At 38.1% G+C, this 25,067-nt stretch overlaps 2 protein-coding genes across 3 annotated transcripts in view; both read right to left on the reverse strand.

Annotated features, from left to right (window-relative positions):
• Nucleotides 1-1,685: 1,685 nt before the first annotated feature.
• On the reverse strand, nt 1,686-14,712 carry agpat3 (1-acylglycerol-3-phosphate O-acyltransferase 3). 2 transcript variants are annotated; one of them, XM_014020088.1, is made up of 10 exons: nt 14,459-14,712; nt 7,936-7,993; nt 7,614-7,850; nt 7,234-7,403; nt 6,991-7,152; nt 6,326-6,479; nt 6,144-6,246; nt 4,911-4,986; nt 4,540-4,738; nt 1,686-4,455 (listed from the first exon to the last, which is right to left on the reverse strand). In XM_014020088.1, the coding sequence occupies exons 3-10, from the start codon at nt 7,789-7,791 to the stop codon at nt 4,364-4,366; spliced, it is 1,134 nt and encodes a 377-aa protein (XP_013875542.1). In that variant the 5' UTR covers nt 7,792-7,850; nt 7,936-7,993; nt 14,459-14,712; the 3' UTR covers nt 1,686-4,363. The 2 variants fall into 2 exon arrangements, with proteins under 2 accessions (XP_013875542.1, XP_013875543.1); XM_014020089.1 differs by lacking the exon at nt 14,459-14,712 and adding an exon at nt 11,405-12,361.
• A 5,789-nt stretch (nt 14,713-20,501) lies between these two features.
• The window catches only part of LOC106525760 (pyridoxal kinase), an 11,418-nt gene continuing 6,852 nt past the window's right edge, over nt 20,502-25,067 (reverse strand). Inside the window, exons 2-11 of the mRNA XM_014020092.1 lie at nt 24,404-24,458; nt 22,696-22,800; nt 22,148-22,231; nt 22,029-22,063; nt 21,827-21,912; nt 21,710-21,755; nt 21,529-21,640; nt 21,267-21,403; nt 21,095-21,161; nt 20,502-20,887 (exon numbers count right to left, since the gene is read on the reverse strand). Coding sequence (XP_013875546.1) covers nt 20,775-20,887; nt 21,095-21,161; nt 21,267-21,403; nt 21,529-21,640; nt 21,710-21,755; nt 21,827-21,912; nt 22,029-22,063; nt 22,148-22,231; nt 22,696-22,800; nt 24,404-24,458 — 840 coding nt within the window. The 3' untranslated portion in view covers nt 20,502-20,774. The remainder of the gene's footprint in view (nt 20,888-21,094; nt 21,162-21,266; nt 21,404-21,528; nt 21,641-21,709; nt 21,756-21,826; nt 21,913-22,028; nt 22,064-22,147; nt 22,232-22,695; nt 22,801-24,403; nt 24,459-25,067) is intronic.

The following is a 25,067-nucleotide window of genomic DNA, read 5'->3' on the forward strand; positions in this document are numbered from 1 at the left end:
ATATATGATAGGATATGCGCATAAATACAGTTTTAATGATATCATCTGTTGATAATGAGTCATTTATCTAATTATCTCTTGATAATGAAGCATTCATTGTTACAATGGCTTAATTAGGTCAAACAAAACTTATTTAAAATCATATTTAAATAAGAGAAGTCATGCTGGAAGAAGAAACGCCACATCAAGGAACATCCATCAATAATTTATTTGATGGGAGAACAGTCTCCCAACAAATATAAGGGAATGTCCCAGTTATTGTACATTTAAAAAGCATCTTAAACAGTTTCTTAAAAGCTCCCAGTCATGCACTGACTGATTTTGTTAAAATCTATTGTTGTATGTAATTGTCTGGACATGTATTTGTGTGTTTTTGTATGATTGTGATCTTATGTTGTTTTTTTTCTTTTTCTTTCCCTTTCTTAATGCCTCAGGACTACAGATGGAAATTAGCAACAATGCTATAATCTGGCTCATTTTCAGTCTATACAGAAGCATAAGAATGTTCATTAATGTGCACTGGSCTGATTAAATAAAGAATTGAAAAATTTTTTTACCAAAACACAAAGTTTATCCTCTCACCTTACCATTTTCTGCCTTGTAGGTTCGGGGCTCCAACAACTTCGMCCCCGCCTGAAACCCTCTCATCTCCTAAACTTTTACCTCCGCTCAGGTAGAAGAACCACAGGAGGTGTCCCACTTCTGACACAAAACTGTTGTGAAAAATGAAGGAAACTGGAAGACACAGCTTATAGATTTTTTAACAACTGAAGTCGGGCAGTWAAATCCAGAAATGAAACAATTCCCTGTCAGAATCTGTTTAACTTTTGATTGTAAGATGCCTTTTAAACAAGCTTATCAACTTTATTATTTTCATAAAATGCTATCATTTAAGTTGTAAACAAAACGAGACAAAACTGCTTCATTATCTTGAGATAATAGAAAACTCAACTAGTTATCATTAACAACCATTCTTTAGTTTAAACACCAAGAACTGAGCATCTATCACTATTCTGTTAGAGCACCTTTCTAATTCTATTTTTAAAAGCCACACCTTCATAAAAATACTTGTAAGGAATAATTTTGTGAAATCAGAAGTATGAAATGTTAAATCTGAGGTATGTTTCTTACAGAAACAGACCTTATTTTGAAAACAAGAAACTGCTTCCAAGCGTCATTAAACATAACTGCATTGTGATAATCCGATAAGAGCTAATTTAAATTAACATCAAGCTGAAATTATTTAAACATCCCAAGTTAAGTTTCTTTAAAGCATATAAGTTAATATATAAGAACAATTAAGTGCAACATAAGCAAGCATCAGACCGTTAACATCCCCACAACGCCTTTTAATTCAGATTTGATGCTACAKCTGCTGCATCACCGCTCTGTTAAAAGAATCCCTGAGTCAGAATTAAACCAAGTCATTGTGCAGAAACGCTCATCGTGCACAAAGTGACTGCTGGAATAAATGATGATTAATTACAAAGTCTGGCTCTGTGAGCAGATTCAGCCGTTTTGAGATAAAAGAGGCCTTACTGATTATATATTTATATTTACAGATTAATGTGGATCTGTGATGAAAAACACTGGATGAGTCATCCAGCTGATCTGCAGTCCTATCTCTATTTATTAAAGTAGAGAAGCTCACAAATCCCACCCAAAAAAAGGCCAAAGAGCGAGAGTTGCTTTGTGATTAAATCTTTTAATATTCTCAAGTGTTTGAAATTGAAGAGAACATAAAAAATAGCCGTAGAAAAAAAAATCTGATGCCATCGGTGCCACGTAGATTTTAAAAAGTGATGCTTCTAAAGTAGCCTGGAGTTACAGATTCACTTCAGTGATCATAGAAAGTCAGGAAAAAGAAACATGTTTATTTTTAATAACAATAAAATCCTCCAGTGTAAAACCTTTAAGCTTTTACAGAAACGACAAGATGAATTTGGATTTTTGAGACAACAGCAGGAAAGGTTTCTAACGTTTTTTTTAAAACACACATTTTAGAAAACTATCCGTGTAAAAATAAACTAAACAAAGCACATGCTTTCATATCTGCTCATTATCCTGGTACAACATGATTTTTTCAACCTTTCTGCTCTACAGGGATAAGCTTCTATTTGAAGACATTTAACAGAACTAATTAAGGCTTGCATGATTTCTGATCCAAGACGACAATAGGAAGAACAAACAAACAAACAAACAAAAACATGTCYGTTTAAGAGAAATGATCCCAGGGTGTGATGTGGCACCGACAACATCTTCGCCACATTTTTACAGTCTTTGTAATTCTGGACCAGAAAACAAGTCGTAAAAAGAGCAAAACAAAACAAAAGCTAAACTGTAACTGTTGCACCCCTAACAGCTGGGCGTGGAGAAAACCACATGTAGGAGCTTTCTTTAAAACAAAAAAACAAACAAAAAAATTAACAACCAATCAGGTTCAAGTGCTCAAATGGATTTAAAGATCATTTTTCTTAAAGTGGAAATAAACTTTCMCAAAAATCAACTTTAAATTGGTTTTAAATCAAACAAAAATCCACTTTGATCAAATATTTTCCTAAGATTGACACATTTAAAGCTTGTGATCCTATTTAAACAGTTTGACTTAAGAGATTTAACAAGTGAAAATGTTTTCCTTTAAATTTAAAAAACTCAAAACTTTCCTGGAAATGAATCGGGAGGTTTAAAGTGGTTATTAAAACTAAAACAAGTCAAAGATCTGAACCAACAATTTCCTTGGATTTTACCAAACAGAACCTTCATTTTTTAAAACAAAAAGAACATCTTCCTATGAAACTCTGGAGATCCTGTTTCATGATTACTCACTTCTTCCTGCAACCATGTCTTGATTTAATAGAAGATAAAGAGGGTAAACAACAGAAATAACYTTTTTTTAGGGGAGGTAAATAAGCAATCCCTTGCCTGAGCAGGCTTCATTTAAGGCAAAGGTTAAAAATATTCCTACTACAGTCTATGCTAACAGCTGTGAGGTCGCGTGAAGACTGGTGGTGACGGGTTGGAGCGGCGGCAGCGCGACGTTCAACCGGGGGCTGCGCGGCCGTGATTCAGGGCTGTGATGTGTGAGGAAATGAACTCCTGCTTAAAATCACATTTAGGATGTCTGGTTAGAGGTTTAACACACTCCTGAAATGTGAAAACTGGATTAGTGAGAACGGAGCGGCGCGGAGGGGAGACCTGGAACAGACGRCAGCTTTTCTCGAGGATGACTGTTTTCACATTCAGAGCCCTTGCTGTGGTTTAACAGACTCCAGCCTGCCCCGTCCAGGACGCTGAGGAGGTCATTACACCAAAACCAGGATTCAAACTGGAGGCGTTTCTCTACTTAACCTCAGGTAAGTTTGTTGGTCCCCTCTTGTTTCAATAACTAATATATCTGCAGGACCTCAGCACATGATGGAGTAAACAGAAAGAAATGATGCCGCTGTGTGAACCACAGCTGAGAACATTATTACAAAGCAGAAAGTTCATCAACGTCATCAATGGACGCAAGAGTAAATGCAACCCCAGGTTGATCAGACGAATGGTGAACATGGAAGAAAAGTGTTTTGTGGAAGGCTACCAACAAATTTACTCACATTTAGAGAAACCCGACGATGAGTGATTTAGTTCTTTTACTTTCCTGACATTTCAATTTAAATTGTTGAATCATGTCAGTGTCAATAATCACCAGAAAAACTTAATTTTTGACCTGATTTGGGTGACGTGACCTGATGAAGGAGAGCCAGGCTGGGCCTCAAGGCACCAGTTTCCATCACAAGTCCCTGTTAGTGAGAAAAGGGACTAAAAACGTCCGACATGCTGAACATTTAGAAACGCTGACCCCCCCCAAACTGCCCCCAGCTGCAGGAGAAGAATAAATTAAATATGACTAGACTGTGTTCTGTGAGCTAACGGAATCAACATTTCACCTCTTCCTGATTGGTCGATGACTGACAGGAAGTGGATGTTGGACATGCAAGCCTAAAAAATACGGACTGAAGCGTGTGACCTCATGATAGGAGCTTAATCTTGTGTGTGGCTCGAGTTTAACCGGACTTGAATGGGAGATGGATGGATTAGGAAGAGATGCACAGATACTGCGTTCCCCCGCCCCTCCCTGTATTCTGTAAAAACACCAGAGGAGCTCGAATCCTACTGTTTTTTCCTCTCGGACGCTCGTGTCATTACGGGTTTTTAACTCTGGTGTGGGTTATGTTTTCACAGGTGGGTCTCCTCCTCGGCCTACCAACCGAGGCCATGATAGGAGGAGAATGGAGCAGGGTGGTGGTGGTAGGGGAGGTCAGACACCGCGGGGGGGCTGTACGCAAACGGCCGAACACAGAAGGGGGGGGGGTCACACAGTTTAGTTTTGTTTCTTGGCCTCCTGGTCTCCGTAACTGGAGCCTGTTTTCTTTACCTCCGTGACCCCGATGAGACGGCGGATGGCGATGGAGGCTGGGAAAGAAGAAAATAAATTAAAACAAGGGGGTGAACGAGGACATTCACACAAGTTAGTTTAGGAACGTGGGTTCACCCTACCTATGATGAGGAAGAGGATAAAACCGATGATGAGGAGAGGGGAGCCGCTGACGACCACGCCGCAAGCAAAATTGATGAGGGGCGACAAGAGAAGGGTGGCCCAAAACAGGAAGTTGAGCAGCGTCCAGGGACGGCGAGGTGGGATAATGGTGGGTCCGGGGAACTTGCCTTCCTTGTTGTACTGTTCCTGCAAGGCGTCCTAAAGGACAAAAAAGGAGTAAAAATATAATAATCATTTTAAAACTCAAATAATTTCCGTCACATTTACCGATTGAGCTTTTTTTGACGGTTAAATATTTCCATATTTAGATGAACACTTGCGTTTGATTTGAGCAGAACAATCTAACAAACAAATCAAACATTTCTCTTACCTTCTCCTGGTAGAGCTTGTGCAGCCAGTTGGCACACTCCTGCTCATCATCTGGTATGTCCTCCACAGAAAACCGCCTGCATGAGACGAGAGTTTATGATACAATCAGACAGAGCTATAGTTAGAAATGTGTGATGCAAATTTTTTATTTTTATTTATTATTTATTGGCAAGGAAATCACAGAAGAAAAAAATTATAAGCATAAATATAATTGTGTGACAGAAAATTATTTTATTATGTATTTTATTCTCATGCAGCTCAGTAAAACTGAAATTCTGTGGCCTGTAATAACATCTTCTCACCAGCAGAGGGATTTAGGCGACCGCTGATTGAATGGTGTCTTATGAAGCTCAGTTTAAGTGTTTTTCAACATAACTTGAGGTTCATTTTGTCAAACTTTATAGCTAAATAAAAAAACAACCACAATGTATTATGTAGATGCCAACATATGACAAGAAAATTTGTATTTATTAAGCACATTTTTAGCATTTTAAGGTCTTACAATGTAAACAAAAACTGTGACAATACTGTGCAAAAGGTTTGAGTCACCTCTCWTTTGTTTATATTTTCCTTTCAAAGACCGAGATTTTGGAAGAAAAATAGAGTGAAATAAGATGTGATTTACAGCTTTTGAACTCTAATCTATTTCATATATAATACAATGCTCTGCTGTCATTTTCAGACTTTGCAGAAACCCTGAACGTTAAAGTGCCYGTGACATGCATGTCCTTCAAATACAAAAAGTCAAAGAGAACATCTTTATATTTACAAAACTTRGCAATAAACACATAATTTTGGCCATTTTGTCACATATCTAGCATATTTCTTCTGAATTTGGCTCAGACAAAATGAACCAGGAAGTGACATCAAAGGGGAACTGTTTCAGAAAGAAAACTCCCTGGTCTTTGTTTATTAAAACAATATTATTTAAACTCTGACTCTTCTTCTTCTCTGATAGTAACTCCAAATAATCTAAAGAAACATTAGATTCTCATCTACAGTGTTGTTGGCCATTGTAGTGATTCTCTGTTTACATTCAGACATTCCCCTGTGACATCACTTCCTGTTACTGCACATGCAAATATCTCCACAACTGTTCATCTCTGTGGTATAAAATGTTCTTTGCATTTTGTTATAAATGTTATAGTTCCAAATAGGCATTCATCTTTATTAGAAAGGTTTGATGTCATGGGCACTTTAATTTGAAAGTATTTTGAGCAGAAGTTGAACTCACTGAACACGCATGTCAGCTTTGTACTTCTTGCCATTGACGATGCCCAGGAGAGTTGGCGTTTGCTTGTCTTTGAAGTTCAGAGTCACATCGTACACAGCGGTTACTGTAACACAGAGAAACATTTGTTAAAAACAAAAAAAACGGGCGTTTCCTACATTTAACTGTGCGTTTGCGTTCTCCACCTGTGCCCTTCAGACACTGCAGCGTGGTGGTGAACCCTTTGGTCCGGGGCAGAAGGTGATACTTGAGCTTGGGCAGGCCTTTACTCTCCGCCACCTGCATGCTGATTTGGTGCTTTTTCTCTGTGAAGCGGGTTCCCTCGCAGTACAGCAGGAACTGCGCAGAGACAAAAGCTGGGTTTATACAAACACACACGCACACACACACATACACACACAGAGACCAGGAAAAAAAATTAAAGCACAATCTTAGATTGACCTCTTTTCTATTGTCCCAACCACYCAGTAAAAGACTACACTACCAGCTCACTTCAGTGGCACAAAAACAGGCAGATGGATGATAAAWCAAAAATAACTACGCTTGACTTATGTGGGACATAATGGTTGCATGTGTCTGATCTAACTTGGAGAACTGAGAGGTGAGAAAAAATCAAGAAAAGGTGATGTAACATGATAAAATGCCATGAATGTAAAACTGGAGGAGGTGCTTTTTCTTTTTGCTTCCATGAAACTGAATTAAGATGCAAGACAAACGCATCCAAACAGCTGAAAGTCCAAAAAATAAAAACACTGTAACTACATAAACGAATGCTGAGAAGTAGAAAATACCTTTCTCTTTGAGTTGTAGTTATACATCATAGGAAGACGAGAGGTCTGGCGGTGCTTACCCACATACATTCAGGATAGTCTTTGAGCCTTTCCAGGCCAGAGAAGACAGTGTCTCGGTCCTCCTCCCACTTTCGTTTGCAGAAAACGATTTCCAGGAAGTACCAGGTCCAGCCAATCAGAGGAACCTTCAGTAGCTCGTGTTTAGCCAAAACTTTCGAACTCTAGAAGAACGGATTAAAAACGTATTAATAAAAACACAAATTAAGACAAGAACCACAGCAACAGCTCAGCCCCTAACTGACCCCTAAGACGCCGTATCTTTCACACATGGTCCAGCCACACAGGAAGTCGATTTCAAAGTTGTGGTTGAGGATGATGATGACGTGCTCCTTGCCGAACTTGTCCACCGTCGCCTGGTCAGTATACAGAGTGCATTCTGTTCCCGACCACCACTCCAACATCATCACCAGCTCTGAGCGGAGACAAAAACCCAACCGGGAGATGAGGAAGAGAGCAGCGTTTCACCTACCAAACATTAAATACATTTATTTTGTGCTCTATTATATTTCAACAAAGCATTTAAAATCACTGTCTTGTTCAGTCACTTGATAGAATCATGCGTCTTTCTTTGCAGATGTAGAGTTTCATGTTCAAAAAGCACAACAGAGTAACGTCTACTCACGACTCCAGAGGGAGTAGGAGAGCCGACAGTTGATTCTGCGGTAGAGCTGCTTGTTGATTGGCCAGAGGATGCAGGTGCACAGCTGAATGAAGTTGATGATGAGGCCGCTCACCACAAACACAAAGCCCATCAGCAGCTGCAGGATGAACAGGCTCTTCAGGTAGGCCAGGAGAGCCATGGCTGAGGAGCCTGAAGGGCCGAGTGGGCTCCTCGCTYGCTCTATACTCTACGACCAAGCTGGGAAGCAGGGACGTTGGAAAGATGTGGTTTGACTTGACTTCAGGAAAATGTTTTATTTTAAAAAGACAAATGTGGTTCTTACCACGGCGGAACTCCTTTACAGGCCGCGTTTACACGGCCCGTCGGCCAATATCACAGTCCTTTGAAAGACAGGAGGGGAGAAAAGTTCATCACACAGATCATTATTTAAATCGGGCGTGAGGAAGTACCAACCATCTCTGGTTAGTTGATCTGAAGGTCTGAAACATAAGGCTTAAATTACTGCTATCCAAATTTAGAACAGGAATTATATATTTTTCTGTTCACAATAGATCCAATTACCATCTATAACGTGGTTAAAATATATATATATTAGGTCATCTTTACACTTTCCATCAGAGTGGCTAAAGACCAAGCAGACCTGAATGAACTGTTCCCACATCTGCACCAAATCCCATTAAAGTGTAGGGTAAGCCAGTTTTAACGCCGTTCCAATGAACATTTCTAATCTGTGGTTAGAGGAATACTGTGGCTCATCGGGACAGTTATCCAAGTTTCGTAGCTCTCTGAATTTGTGGTAAAACATTCTAAACTCAAAAGGATCTAATTATCAGTAATATTCCTCTTCTTACATTATTGCAATAAGTCATACTAACTTGACTTAATCATGATGGTGACATTATTCTAAAAGAGCTAAAGTTGTGTTTGGTACTAGCCTGGTAAAAACCAGACCCTTGTCCTTCACTTTGCTTCATATGAGGGTCTGGACTCGCTGCTATAGAGAAGCAATTCTGGCTGGAGGCGTGGCCTCTGTTGAAGTGTGCGTGTCGCTGTGAAGGAGGCTAAGCTAAGAAGCTAACCGGAAAGCCTGAGCGCTGTAAACAACCCTACTGAGAGGAGAAAAGTACCGAGCCAAACGAGACGGCTGTAAATGAGAGCTGCTGCTTTGTCAGACAAATTTAATTTGGAAGCCTTATCAACAGACTGGCTTCATTCACTTCCTCCACTGCCATTGCTAACTAACTAGTAGGGACTGTGCAGAAAATCRACRTCATTCAAAACCCCGCCTTCTGTTTGTTGAYTGGCCCAGGTAAAATAAACTACAAACAGASACTRTGCAGAAAATCGAYGYTCTGTTCTCTGATTGGTTCRGYTAAAAATCTGCCAGCGAAATCCTTGTCTATGGGAGAAATACCAGACGGAGCAGTGAAGGGAAACTAGAATTGAGCGGAACTGCGCAGGAAGGCAAGGGCCAGGCTAATTTGGTACTAGATGTATTGCCATCAACATCTGTAAATAAATGAACATTTAGTTGTTTTCTTTGGCATAACTGACAAAGTGCAGAAAATGCAAAACAATGGTATAAGAAAAGCTAAACAAAAAAGCACACTTTATTCATTCAGTCAGTAAATACATCCTTAGTAAGAAATGTTGACACAGGTGCACCTTAAAATTAAATTTTAACTATATTTATGTTTGTCACTGTCTCAATGAGTAAAAGCAACTTTAAATTGGTACAAAGCCTGATTGTTGTAGGGAGGMACAAAGTTTTTAGTGTATCGTAATCGCACACATCACAACACTCCCAAACACATTGGAGGAAACCGAATCTACTTGGAACAATAATAAAATGTTCCAATACAGTTTTAAAATCCTGCTGCCCGAGTAYCAAGTATCATCCTGAGGACTGATAATCAGTCTGAACACGCAGCTCTGTCTGTGTGACCTTTGTTCTGACTTGGTGAGAGTGACGGGGAGGTYAAAGTTACATTTATCTTTTTATCTGGGGGATGACTGAACACGAGGCAGAGAGACCAGAAAAATGTGGGATATTTGTCARCTCTGGTCCTTGTGTTCGTCAAAAATCTCTCATGAACTACTGTAAAATAACTGAATGAAATTTACAGAGACGTATGTTTTAGTGATAAACTTTTCAGGTTGACATCATTCAAGGTGGCTGCCACATACAATTCATCTTATAAAGCACAAAAATTAGGTGTGGTAGTAGGTGAGACTAATGTTGAACACATCTTGTGAGTGCTAAAACTGTGCAAGGCCCTTAATAATTAATTAAACGTAGGTATAATGAGTAACAAAGACCCAAAACCAAAGTCGGGCAGGTCAGGCAATATCACAGTTTATCTGAATATTATTCACTCCACTGCTCCAATCTTTATTTGTCTCTTACAATATTATTTGAGAAAACCTGCTCAAACGTGCTAAAAATAAAGTTATTATCCTGACACTTCTCAGTTGTTTTGATTGATTCGTTCAAACAACCAAGCTGTCAAACAGTTATTTTAGGATTAATTTTTCCACACCTGAGGGAATAAAATAACCACAATCCAGGTTCAGTTTCCCCGACCAAACGCTGTTGCTGCAACAAGCGGGTCCTCAGACAGAGGCMTTTCCAAATATATCATGAACTTTGCTCTCATTTCTCTTCACAGACACTCTCTCAGATACGATCTCTGTTCGCACCCTCATACAAAACAACTGCAAACTTCCCAAAAGGAGAAATAATAGGGGCGTCCTCCACGTAATATCTGAAGCAATAAATTGAAGCAAGCTGTGGCCTTGATAACATAATATTTTCTACACAAAACCAACATTTAAATGATTGATTTGGACTTCCAATATTCACCAAGTTGTCTAAAAAACGACTAAATGAACGTATTTAAAATTGTAAGGGTTTTGCATATTTCAGTGCTTAGTACAGTTATGTGTACTGAACTGAAAAATGATTAATTGTATTTTGGATTTAAGAGAACAATTAGCACAGCTTCTACATTTTTGCCAAGCAAACATTCGAAGCTTGTGTCGTARCCGTCTCTCGTCTTATCAACCCACAACACAAGCAGAACTGGCTAAACGGCTGCAGATCACATCAGTCTGGGTGAAAACATCATTTTTCACATTTGTTCACAGAAAACATTAGTATCCGAAACAAGCAGATATCCTTTAAAAGATGCATCTTAATATAATGTAAACAACAAATTGTTATATCCTTGCTCATCGTTTTGGGTTTGTAAACCAGTTTTTAGGAACAAGTGGGTATAAGTACTTTTATACACAAACGCTCAAAACCACTGAGTATTTAACAAACTTTACCAACAACAACACCCATCTAATCAAGCAAAACAACTTTCCATGTAATGTTGAAACTTTTGAGACAGGAGAAAAACATGCACAGGTGGTTTAGATAAAAATATATCAAAGAAACACAGTCGGGGTAGGGGGTTAGCCACCACCCGGAGGAAAGATTAGGAATGCTGACTGGGTAAAAGCTGCTTAAGGCCGGACAGCTGCTTCTGCAACACATCACCTGAATGCAGCTTCTACATGGACAAACAACCACTGCTTTCAACAGATTGTCGAAATGAGCAACAGATAAGCACGATAGTGTTTTTGAAACAGCTTCATTATTATTATATTTCCATTTTAAGTAAACGAGCCTAATTAGGCGAGCAAAGAACTAGCTTGGTTGTATAGAGCGAGAGAGGAACCAAGTTCGGCACAAACAACACAGCAAACGTCTTAGCCGCAGTGTCCACAGCAGTCGTTTTACTCACCAGTAGACATAGTAGGCCATGGCCATTAACACCATGGCGCCACAAATGCCAGTGAAGATCATGACAGCGCTCTGGTTCAACATTTTGGCTCCCGGTCTTCCACAAACTCAAAGCCAAAGTGGAAAAACTCGGCGGAAGGTCACAGGCTGGCCTGCTTCGTGTCCATGATAATCCCACAGCAGGAAAAAACTGAGATTATGATGATGACAGCATTAATACAGATCCCAGGACCCGATGGTGCAGCTGCAAGATCCGCTCAGCAAAACTTCACCCATCAGCGATAAAAGAAATTTACCAAAAAATGACTGGATTAGGAATAYACAGCAAAGTAATTATAATCCAATAATGAATGCTAGAAAGAAGACTAGAAAGATGGTTTCCTTCTGGAAGGAAGGAGGCACRCATGTCCTGTAAGCAGGGCCTTGGATTCCCATCTTCTAATCCAGTGGATCAGATTAGTGCTGATTAGCAGGCTATGTGCACCCTGGTTATGTCACATTTCATTAACATTAACAAAGAMCAAGCGCAGGTTTCCTCCAGCCAGGGTAGAGATGGCATCTGTTTTGGTAAAGGGACCAATCATAACGCAGATTTGAGAGACTCACGTTGTCATTTGCCACCTACTGGTAACACCTTTCATTAAAGTAAGCGAAGAGCTAAAGGGGATGATCAACAGTTGGCTTGAATGATCTCTTTGTGAGCTGATGAAACTGGAAAACTATGCAAAAGTCTCAAAGTCAGCTGATCTGGATAAGAAATGATCTCTACACATTAAAAAGGTCTAGCATTCCTTGAAGAAGTGTATATCACCCATCACCATTCTAACCTAGAAAAGGACATTATGCGTAGAGATGTCACACTTAATGATTAAAGGAATATATTTGGTTCAATCGGAGCAGCCTTACATGTTTAAAACACATCTATAACCATTTAAAGGCTGCATTGGCTCTGTGTGGATCTGACCACAGTAATAGGAGATGACAGATAAGATTCATGAGGTCCTTATCTCTGCAGTGTGGTAAACTATAGGGTTAATGAAAAGAGTAAAATGGCATTACTATTTGAATCTGAATGCCAAAAACTAGAGAATCAGACTCKTATTGCAATGGTCTTTAATTACCTCTAAGATTTACCTTTCTTAGATAAAAGCTTATCAATCTATGTTTCAAAGTTATATGAGCCAACACTGTTAGATTAGCAGATAAARCATGAACTTTAAACCAACTGGTTTGTAGGTTGTCTTTCAGCCACATGCTTATAACTTTCATCCTACGTCTGTCTGTTCTTTCACCTAATTAAAATACAGATAATTAAATAAATTCTGTATTGACYGTCAAACAAGATTGAACTTGACGGCGTGCAGCAGACTATCATTTGTTTCCTATCATTTTTAGCCCCTGACCGACAAATACATCTCACCAGATTTTTAGATAAAATGTTTTTTATTGTTCCCAGTTTATGGTTAAAGTACAGTCTTAATCATCCTTTCAAGAGTTCCTGCATTCTGTCTTTTTTTTATTATTTAAAAATATATTCTTTGCAAACTAATAAATCAATCATAAACAAGTTATCCTAAACTATACAAGGTGTCAAAAGACTTTACCCCAACAGTCTTCCAGATACGCACAGATACAAATTCAATACAAACAAAGCAGTCCGCTAAATCTGCTGAAAATCACTCAAAAGCTGGTGTCGTGGTTGACCCACATTAGGCTGGCTGTAATATGAACGGGTAAACAAATATGGTGGAATTGGATRAGAGTATATAAGTAAATCTACTCCTAAATGCAAAAAAATAATTAAAAAAGAAAAGTTGAGTAAGACAGCTGTCAAGAATAAGGATTAAGTATCAATCAGGGTGTGGCAGCAGCAGAGACAGAGCTCAGCAGTCAAASACATGCAGCTTTGTTTCAATCTAACCTTATCGTTTTATCTGCGACTCTCTGGCAAAGCTGAGCGCAAAAACACACCAATCTGAAATCTATACCTCAAGTAGCTCGTCCATGGACATCACCATATTCACGTTTTTTTGTAGGTAAACAAAGTAGTTGGAAGCCATTCACAAGGTTTTAATTAAAGGACAATTTAAACCATCAGTGTGAGGGAACTACTTTTTGAGATTTCTTTGTACCAGTCCTCATGACACGGCATTGAGCACCTTTAACTAAAAACCTCTTTATTACACACACCACCTTATGTAAAATGTCAAGTTTTAAAAGCTATGGTTTGTTTGACTGTACAAACACTGTAAGCCAGACAGAGCAGCCAAAACTAACAAGGGCTTTAACATGGCATTTAAGGAACAACTGAACCGTTCCTCATTTGATTTTTAGTATGAATCTGTTTGTGGGAAACTGCTTTTTAAAAAAAAAACAGTTTTATAACAATGCTGCAGCTTTACAAAGGCAGTACTGTTATAGAGCTGTTGGATCTTGCAGAAGGCATGAACATTCAGTTGTGCTAAAATAAAAAGACAGATGGATGAGATGGTGAAACAAATACAAAAAGAAATACAGACAGGCAGACTCGTGCATGTGACACACTAATAATAAACATTTGCTCAACGTTTAGCCAAAGGCATTTCTCCACCAGCTGTGTGCCACTTCACCATCATCATTGTGTGTGCACCTGCTATTGCTGCACTTCTCTGCAGCCCAAAAGAAACAACTAAATATATAGTACGTATTAAACTTGCAAATATATTGTTTATACTTAAGGAAAATATATACCCAAGTCTCCAGCTCTTGCCATCATGCAAATTAGTAAATTTTAGTTACCAGCAGCCTAATAAGAACTTGAACACTACAGAAACTCCGCAGAGAACATGCTAACACAAGTTAGCATGCTAGGTTAGCAGAACCTGTAAAGCAAGAAAAATGTTATAGTTGTCAGGGTAAAAAATGACTCAGTTTGTTAAGTTGTTTATTTACTAATAAATGCCAACTCTTTCCTACGTAGTTACTTATTGTGTAGTGAGGAAACCGAAGCCGTTCTTTGCAAGCTAGCCTGCTGACATTAGCATCTAGTAGTAACGATGCTGTGCCCCGGTCTTACCTGAAGATGATTCACTTCACAGTCCGCAGATTTAGTCGGAATTTCCGCTGCCGCCTGCACCGTCAGAGGTCGTAAATTAAMTCTGTCGTTAAATTCTGCTTAAATTCACCGGATTCCTTAAATGCAGTACGAAAATACCTCCGGATGAGGGCTTTTAAACGAGCGCTATTGTTTGTCGGTTAAAGCCCCACATTTCCTCCGAGCCCATCTGAAGGCGGCTGGGTCCAACATCCGGTTCGACCTCCCTCCCACCTCCTCACTCTGCACCACGCAGATTCTGCGCCACAAAACGGCGGACCTCTACAGCCCCTCTTTGGCCTGAAAGTCTAACTGCATGTGTGTTATCGCCAACAAATTAAATTTACACACATCCCTTCGCAAATTAATCCACAATTTTGAGCAATATATTTTGAGCTTAATTTGCTTTTGACCACTTTATCCACCGATTCAGTCCAGTACCTAAATATGTTCAGAGAAAGTCTTTTTTATGACTCCCAAACTAAAGGGAAAGAACCATTAGTGTCAAAGAATATCAGACAACTTGGCCAAGAACCAAGTTTCAAATGAACCCTCAGGCACCTTATTGTGGCAGTCTGCCAATACCAAACATTAGTTTGACACATAAACAGATTAAAATCCAACCTTATACTATAAAGGCTGCAATGATCTTTGTCATTCGCCTTACATAAACATCAAATGTTCAGAAAATGAAAAACTGGTTGCACAGGTCCCAGTGCCAGAATATCAATACACATTCCTCCAGCCTTCTGGTGTTCTTGCACAGACACACCTGTCTGAAGGTAAATATCTTGCAAAAGTGATGATGCTTGCTCAAACTACAATGACAGTTATGGGTGTTTTGGAAACTGTCTCATCATCTGACACTCCCTTGTGATCTGCACCTTCAAGCTGTGACAAAATGAAACAAATTCTTTATAAATACTTTAAAGAGATGATGAGTTAAAAATATATTAAAAATATAGCAGGTAAAATAAGTATTGAACACGTCACCATTTTTCTCAGTAAATATATTACTAGAGGTGCTAATGACATGAAATTTTCACCAGATGTTGGTAACAACCCAAGTGATCCATACATACAAAGAAATCAAACCATAAATGTCCAGAAATGAAGTTATTTGTAATAATGTGGAATGGCACAGGGAAAAAAGTATTGAACACATGAAGAAAGGGAGGTGTTAAAAGGCATGGAAAGCCAAGACACCAGCTGAACTCTCTCAGTAATTAGAAAACAAGCCTGCCCCTTGTCAGTGCAAGTTAATATCAGCTGGTTTAGTCCCAAATGATGGCCAGGTATCACACAAGAACCATCTGATGATGGGTAAAAGTAAAGAGCTCTCTCAAGACCTTCACAACCTTATTGTTGCAAAGCATAATGATGGCATCGGTTACAGAAGAACGTCTAAACTTCTGAAGGTTCCAGTGAGCACTGTTGGGGCCATAATTCAGAAGTGGAAAGAACATTATTTCACCATAAACCGACCACGACCAGGTGCTCCTCGTAAGATTTCTGACAGAGGAGTGAAAAGAATTAATAGAAGAGTAGTCCAAGAGCCAAGGACCACTTGTGGAGAGCTTCAGAAAGACCTGGAATTAGCAGGTACRWTTGTTTCAAAGAAAACAATAAGTAATGCACTGAACCACCATGGCCTGTATGCACGCTCACCACGCAAGACTCCACTGCTGAAGAAACAGCATGTTGAAGCTCCTTTAAAGTTTGCTGCACAACATTTAAACAAGCCTGTGTAATACTGGGAGAATATAGTCTGRTCAGATGAGACCAACATTGAACTGTTTGGATGCCAGAATACACATCATGTTTGGAGGTCAAATGGCACTGCACAYCAGCCCAAAAACACCATACCAACAGTGAAGTTTGGAGGTGGGAACATCATGGTGTGGGGCTGTTTTTCAGCATATGGTACTGGCAAACTTCAAATAATTGAAGGAAGGATGAGTGGAAAAATGTACAGAGACATTCTTGATAAAAATCTGCTTCCGTCTACCAGGATGATGAAGATGAAACGTGGCTGGACATTTCAGCAAGACAATGACCCCAAACACAGTCAAGGAAACTCTCAGTTGGTTTCAGAGAAAGAAACTAAAGCTGCTGGAATGGCCCAGCCAATCACCTGACCTGAATCCAACAGAAAATCTATGGAAAGAACTAAAGATCAGAGTTCATAGAAGAGGTCCACGAAACCTTCAAGATTTGAAGACTGTTTGTGTGGAAGAATGGGCCAAAATCACACCTGAGCAATGCATGCCACTAGTTTCTCCATACAGGAGGCGTCTTGAAGCTGTCATTGACAACAAAGGCTTTTGTACAAAGTATTAGATAAATTTCAGTAAGTGTGTTCAATACTTTTTCCCTGTGCCATTCCACATTATTACAAATAACTTCATTTCTGGACATTTATGGTTTGATTTCTTTGTATGTATGGATCACTTGGGTTGTTACMGACATCTRGTGAAAATTTCATGTCATTAGCACCTCTAGTAATATATTTACTGAGAAAAWTGGTGACRTGTTCWRTMCATATTTTACCCGCTGTATATATAAGTGAACTATTCCTTTAAGGCTGCAGGTGGCCAGAAATAATAGCCTGTCTGGTTATCTGGGCTAATGCTGGCTATTCTTGTGGATTAGTGCTGGAGAAACAGAGCTGAGTCGTCTGGCCTCTATCAAAGCAGGCATCTAATATATTTAAGACTTGCTTSTTCACTTTCAATAATATTCTTTCCTATAATCAACATAGGATTGTAAGGCTGCTGTATGCACATCATTTGGAAGCAAATGGATGGATGGATGTTTAAAATAACAATAAATAAATAAATGAATAAATAAATAAATAAATTGCTCCCTCTTGTGATCATCTTGCAGAATACCAGCACATATTTAGGAGACTGATTTAGAYGACTGGCAGAGAAGACAAATAACTCATACAAATGAAATGCACACGTTTTCAGTACAAGATTTGTCATTTATTTCTTTGTTCATATGTTGCTCTACAACAGAGCAACGGCTCAAACGTTTGGCACTTGACTCTCTAACGCTACATGCGAAGATGTGCTTTTTATAGAAACAAAAAACATTCACAACATTTTGTCTCTCTAACCCTATTAAGGCGAAACAGTGTGGTCTCTCGTACAGACTCTTTTTGTGAGATACGACAACCATCGAAAAACGAACACATCATTTAGTAAATATATTAAAGATTATCTGTGCAAATATACCTCAATTTGAGATAGAACTTGAATCTAACACGTTACACACCTGCTAGTTCATTGCATTGCATAATTTAAAAAAGGTCTAAAATTAAACATTTTTCACATTAGATGCTATTGTGTTTATTATATACATTTTTATCTAAATAAACAGTCAAATTAAACAGGTTAGTGAAACTAGACAATGTTTGAAGAATTTGCATAAGATGTTCAACTTTTTCTGGAGATTACAATATYTAAATTTACTTGAAGCAATWAAACATGAAATAACATTTTAAGCAAACTGCATGCACTTGGACCATTTGATCAGTTATTTCACAAAAATATGCACGTTGTTTTTTTTCAGATTGGTAATAAAAAAATGTGAGAATTGGAATAATTACGGCCTTTGTAGTTTATTTTGAAAAGAATATAAAGTGGAAACTATGTTCATGGATTAGCTCAGCTTTACTTGTCAGAATAAGCACATACCCCATCACATTATTTAATCAAACTGGTAAAAATGAATTAAAGAAAAAAAAATTACCAACTTAAAAAATTAGCAGCATGTCTCTGTACCCGAAACCTTTGTTGTATTAAAAAGCTGTTCCTAAAATTTGAGTCAGGAACCAATTGTGCATGAAAATTTGGGAAGATCTACAGGGATTCAATTATATTAATTGCTAAAAAAATATTTAGYCATTTTGTTAAAAAGAAAAAAAAAGTCACGGATAAAATGCAATAAAATGGGTAGCAATGTTTGTTAAAGACAAAAAGCTTATTAGCCATACATGTACAATTCAGCCAAAATTAGTTGGAACCATCCGTTTTTGCAACTTTTATTTTTTTGGGTTTTAATTTTAAAACTTTGGGAACCAATGCAGTAGGGAGAATATTCTGCTCCAGGACTCTGCTTAAGTACATTTTAATCACAGTGAACTCCAACAGTATGGATGTGGCCATTTTAATAAGTGCGCAAAAATAAAATAAATAAATTGGCAGCCAAGATTAGTGCTTATTAAGACCACTTCCTCTGGTTTTACAGTTTGTTCTTGAGCTGTTTTAATTAGCCATGCATAAGTAAACCAATAACAAATGTTTGAGGTGTGGGAGAGGTTGGGTTTAAAAAAAGTCAAATGCCTGTCCTGAGCCCGGTTCTCCTGGAGGTTTCTTCCTGTTAAAAGGGAGTTTTTCCTTTCCACTGTCACCAATGTGTTGCTCAGGGTGGGAGACTGCAGCTGYGTTTCCATTGCAAATGTGCGCAAAACTTTGTCGATACTATGTTAATGTCGAAAAACACAGTTTTGCAATTGCGGTGTTTCCATTAAGTAAGAAACACTATTAAAGTCACTCGTGAATACGTTTGTTCTCGCGATAAGTCATGCACAAATCACTGATTTTCTCTTCAGAAGAACAGGAATGAGTTATTTTTTAACAAGACGTTTTTTTTCTTACTGTGCCATTCATGAACCTAAAATTACTTTTTTGTTTTTAACCAATGGACGGATGAAGTCTACACAGGCCRTACTACAGACACATTATATTCATGCTTCTTGAAATTAAGAACAAAAGARGCAGAAGAGAGATACAARAAAWTTTAAAACAAGTTGGTATGGATAATAAGAAAATCATAAAGTACGATCGGAAATATCCCAGTATTTTGTAAAGATAAGTGCTGTTAATCAAAAACAGTATTGTGCAGGCATTTATGTTAATTAAAAAAAAACATCCTTAAAAAGTTGAAAAAATATGGCATTAGAGGACCAACRCTACAGTGGGTATCTAGTTATTTGAAAAACAGGAAACAGTTTGTACAAATAAATGATGTAAGATCAGAACTCTGTAATATCACATGTGGAGTTCCTCAAGGTTCTGTATTTGGACWAAAGTTAYTTATTTTATACTTCAATGGCTTTTAAATGTGWCRGGGCTTTTTAAATGTGTTCTATTTGCAGATGATACCAATTTGCAAAAATACAAACTTGGTTTCAACTTAATAAATTATCAAGTTTGGATAAAACATGATATTCAGTAACAGAAAAACAAATCAAAGTTCCATTTAGAGTTGATGGTGTTGAAATTTGTAGGTCAGTGAGGTGAATTTTTGGGTGTCATTGATGAAAAGCTGACATGGAAACCTTATGAATTATTTAAGAATAAAAATACTTAAATGTATTGCATTACTGTGCAAAGTAATGGAATACTCAATTATAAAGCTCTGTATGTGTTGTATAATGCAATAACTGTTCCATAATTAATTTATTGTATTGAAGTCTTGGGGAAAGCATGCAAAAACAATTATAAATCGTTTTTGGTTTTACAGAAAAGAGCTATAAGAATTATCACTAGAAAACATTACTGTCACCCATCAAATACATCGTTTAATCAGTTGAAATTTTTGAAGTTCTATGATTTAATTGATTATAGTATTTTATCTGTTGTGTATAGGGCCCATAAAAATATATTACCTCTAAACATCCAATTAAATTTTGTTAAGAGATAAAGTTGCTACAATCTTAATGGGATAGAGATGTTTGTGAAACATAAATTTTGAACTAGGAGCAGTGTACTTCAATCTAAGGAATAATCTGGAGTGATGTTAAAAATGCCGGATCAATGTTTATGCTTAAGACAAGTTGGTTTGTTGAAGAAATATGAAATAGTATAATGTGTATCCATAAGAATTTATGTCCAAGAAGGCTTTAATGTTGTTTTTGTTTTATTTTTGCTATTTATGCATTATTTATTTATTTAAAAATGGGCAGATATAAGATTTTTTCTTTCTGCTGCCTTTCATTATCTTTATGATTTGTATTTGTTATTGTATATAGAATTTATTTAATTTTTTAAAGAAACGAATAAACTTGTAAAATAAAAATAAAAATATTTATGGCAGTGACACCGGTGTGTTTGTCKATGAGAAAAAAGCACATCCCACTGCCACTGTTGTACCATCCCAGAGGATTTGTAAGGCAGAAACACAAGGATGATTTTAATAGGAAAATCCTACGTGCCCCAGCACGCTGTCTGGATCTGTACCCACAGTGTGAACGCTCACAAAAGGTCTACAGTTTTTTGTCTGAAGACGTTTATAAAACCTTTGCTTCTATTACGATGGAGGGATTCTCGATGTCGGCTTTGCTCTGGATCATCCTCAGCTCCAGCTGCGCGGGACTGGGCTTGTTCCCAGGACCAGCCACCTCTGAAAGAAAAAAGTGACAATCAAATCACGGGATTYATCAACTTGTTACTCCTGTTCCTAATACAAGTGACACCCCTGGCTAATAGAGAAGCAATGGTTGAAATATTTCCTCGCAAAATAAAACACTAAGTTATTAAAAATACTAATAGTATGACCCAAACAGAAGAAAACAAAGTAAAAGACTCTTGTGACAAAAACAAACCCTACCATTGGCATAAGTGATGGTCCTCTTAAGGACATGGTGTATAGCAGAAACAGTCTTTTCACAGGCGGTCTGAAACACAATCAAAAGACAACAAAGCTACACTGCACTGTGTTTTTTTAAAAGCAGATAGTGGACGCACACAAGACTGGACAGTTAACGTCTTACTGAAAATACCTTTAGGTCCTTGGGGTGATGGTAAGTCCAGGCTAGCAGCATGGCAGCGAACAGGTCTCCTGTTCCTACAAACGCAGCGTCCACTTTAGGAATGTCCATGCAAATTTTCTGACACGTAATGGTCCCATCTGGCTTTCCTGCAGAGAGGATTGAGGTGATTAAAACATTAACTACTGAGAAAAAGAAAAAAGGTTTTTGATTGGGAAAGTTGCTACAAAAGATTTCCTTTTTAGTTTCTTCGACAAAGGGCTCAATAATTTACTTATTCTTTGGCTTCCGAGGGCCACCAAAAACTGATCCCCGTGTTTAGAGGGYAGGTCTGTACTTGTGAGGACCACGGTCTCTGGGCCCATATCATGAAGTAAGTCCATCACCTGGAGAAAAAAAAGATTTGTCAAAAACCAAGAAAAATTCAACAAACAAGAGATGTTTACAATGGTCACCTTGATAGCATCATCCTCTGTGCAAATTTTCCTTCCAGTCAACAACCTAAAAAAACAAACAACTGTGAGCAGCTTTAAAGTTTGAACAGTTTAGATGTATATTTTTTATGAACTCACTCTGCTTCAAACTGGTTGGGGGTGAGGATTTCTGCCAAAGGCACTACTTTATTCTTGTAGATAGGCAACAGGTTCTCTGGAACATACTGATGCAACAAGAAAACAACAACAAAAATAACAAGTAAAACACGTTAAAATAATATTTTATCCAGATCTATGCACAGGAAACATAAAAAAAAGGCACATTTATTAACCTGCTTACCATAGCACCTTGGTCTCCCATGACAGGATCACAAACTGTGAAAAAGACTCTCAAGCGTGAGATTATAAATYAAGTATGAAAAACAAAATACAGTCAGTAACGTTACTTAATTTACTCACCATAGACCAAGCTGGAATTGGCCTTTTTCAACTCCTTGATAATATCAACCACCATTTCCAGGAAGGATGTGTCCCGACTGTACCCTTAGGAGAGAAGTTGTAAGCACGATGAAAAGATAACCTGATGACTCTATAAGGTTTAATGTGCTTGTTGGAAATCCTTCATTWCTCTGCTTCACAGAGTACTTCATATATTTATCCACAGAAAACTGTTTTTCTGATCAAACTGTAAATATGCACATCCTTATAGAAACATTTAATCATAACTATCAAKTTATGATTTAAAGTATGAACTTGTGGATGGTTGAATGAGGTTTCACTGATGTAAAAGTATTCAAACAAGTGTAAAATGGTTTCTTGTGATTGATACATCGTGTACATTTCACACATTATGGATGTGATGACAAATGAAGGATTAGATAAAGCTGGAGGCTACATATGATTATTTTCATTAGTGTGCTGAATTTGTATTTCAGTTGATACTTCAGGCAAAGACTCAAAGTTTCCATTTTGATGAACTTTTCTTTGTTCAACCTTTTATGCCTCACCTGTGAGAATGTAGTCGTAGCGGTTGACTTTATTGAGCTTGATGCCCTCGTACAACACCTTCAGCTCCTCTGCTGTCAGGACTTGTCCCTTCCAGTGGTCATAACCTGGAGGAAGACAGGACGCAGACATTTGGCAGTTTTATAGCTGATTGGATGTGATGTAATAAACACGAAATTATTAAAATATGGCTCCGTTGTGTCCCCAAAAAATTAACTATAATTAAAAAGGTCAAATGTATTCTCAAGTTTAAGGAAAACTTAACATTTAGGCCTACTAAAAATGCAGAAAAAAAACAACTTTAAGTTGCATTAGCATTAATTCACACAGTGGATGTGCCCCTCTTAGCTCTGCCTTTCCGGTCCCCAGCCTCTTTGTGATGTTGGGGGGCCAAGCGGGGGTCTCCACACGGACTGAATGGGAACCCTGTATCCTGAATGCCAGTCCCCTGCTTTGTTTTCTTTTCACCGTTTACCTCGAATAAACTTGTAAACGCTGTTCTGACTGCTAATGACTGGAGACCAAATGGACACAGACAAGGACATGATTTGGTGTACTGGAGGACAGAGTTCACACAAAGTCCAATCTTGACCCTGCGCCAGCGAACACACCTCCAGAGACAACGCTCACAGTGAAATTGAYCTTTACATGGGGAATATGTGCACAGCTGCTGCCTCCAGTGGCAATAAATATTTATAAATATCAGCATTATACATACAAATATACAACCACATTTCTGAAAAAGTTTGGCCGGGTTGAGCAGACGTTCTTATTGAAGTGATTTGGAAGGAAATGTGTCAAACTCCTATTGCGAAAACAAATTCTTCACATACTTTGACGCTTGAACCCCAGATAATAATCCCATCATCTCTGCATGTGTCCTGAGCCCTTCGTCTTTCACTAAGCTATTGTTTTCCCTCGATGGGGCAACGCTTCCACTCTCCAACATCAGAGATTTGTGGGAAACGAACAGCCACAGCCACATTCCTCACATGCTGTGTGGCAGGATTCATCTTCCTGTTATGATAAATAAATAGACGTTTTAAAAAAGGAGATATCTTTTTTGAAACGTTTGTTTTTTGTTAAATATTTCTCTATARAGTGTGTTGGCATTTGCTTTTAAAACACAGAAGTTAGGAGTTAACAGATACTCACAAAAAACGTGATGAACCACGGTAATCTCATCAAGTTTAACGTAAATAAAAAGGTGCCAGAAACTCAAAGATTAGTGGTTTCTAATGGTTTTGTAAAAATCTGTTCAGTGGTTCTTGAAATTATTTCGCATCAGTCTCACAAATAAGAATGTTTGAAGCAAATTCTAGKGATCCTTTCTTGGACTTGTGTCCCAAGTCCAGAGTTACACATGTACTAGTACAAAAGTTTATGATAATCTTTAAAAAAGGTACACAGTGACTGATTGTTTTGTTTAGGTAAATTATTTAAAAATAGATAGTTTATTCCCCAATTTACTGTCTGGATAATGATTTTATTTTCTTTTTAAACCACCTGGTGAAAGTGTTTGCAGCAAAAACAGCCAATATTATGATTCTCAAAACATAGATTTCTTTTTTTTTTTCCATATCGCTTTACACAAACGAGCACACAGTTGGTCAAAAAGGTTGCCCTGAATGTTAGACAAGGAACATTTTAAGTAGGTAAATAGCCAATATATTTTGTGAAAATAAACGAAACAAACAAATAAAAACCAACCTGTGTGGTTGGAAAACTGCACCGAGTTGATGGAGTCCACTTCAAAGCCCAGCACCTGGAACAACAGGAATGAAGCAGCTGTGAAAACAGAGAATAATGACGTCTCCAGAACCAGATCTGAACACATTTCTACATTTCACCGCACCATGTAAGAGTCAGAAACATATTTACGAGGCTTTATCCAAAAACAAGGCATAGATCAACCCAGAAATAATGAATATCCAAGTTTTCCCAGRGACAAAGTAACAATAAGGCAGATTGCTAGTAAGAACCTAAATATGGGGTGGTACAGAAACCTGGTATTTTTTTCAGCACCAGTTTCACGTGATGAATTTTGACCAGATCGATAAGCTCCAGCATTAGCAGCATCATTAACGGTACTGGAACAGTGACAAGCGAGGACACGGCACATGCTGCGTTTAGAATAAAGGAGCTCTGTTTTCCTAGCTCCCCTCACAAAGTCTGCTTCCCCTGTGCAGTCAGACTCAGCATGAAGGGCCCCTCAAAACAGCAGCAGCCGCTGTGGAAGATGGTGCGGCAGCATGAAGACATCCATACAATTGGCCAAATACATGAAGGGCTCCATTTGATTGGTGAAATACTTCAGGCTTCTGTCTGAGTGAAAAAAAAACAAAAACATTAATGCAAACTTTTGAGCCAAATA

This window comes from Austrofundulus limnaeus, unplaced genomic scaffold (genome assembly GCF_001266775.1).
Source record: "Austrofundulus limnaeus strain Quisiro unplaced genomic scaffold, Austrofundulus_limnaeus-1.0 Scaffold240, whole genome shotgun sequence".
In the NCBI taxonomy this organism is placed as follows: domain Eukaryota; kingdom Metazoa; phylum Chordata; class Actinopteri; order Cyprinodontiformes; family Rivulidae; genus Austrofundulus; species Austrofundulus limnaeus.

What these genes read in the sequence shown, in the direction of transcription:
- agpat3 (XM_014020088.1), bottom strand. Translation starts at nt 7,791, where the DNA reads ATGGCTCTCCTGGCCTACCTGAAGAGCCTGTTCATCCTGCAGCTGCTG. An exon ending in CTCCTACTCCCTCTGGAGTC is followed by an intron (nt 7,404 to 7,613) that starts GTGAGTAGACGT and finishes GTCTCCGCTCAG; the next exon opens with AGCTGGTGATGATGTTGGAG. An exon ending in ACAAGCTCTACCAGGAGAAG is followed by an intron (nt 4,739 to 4,910) that starts GTAAGAGAAATG and finishes TTTGTCCTTTAG; the next exon opens with GACGCCTTGCAGGAACAGTA.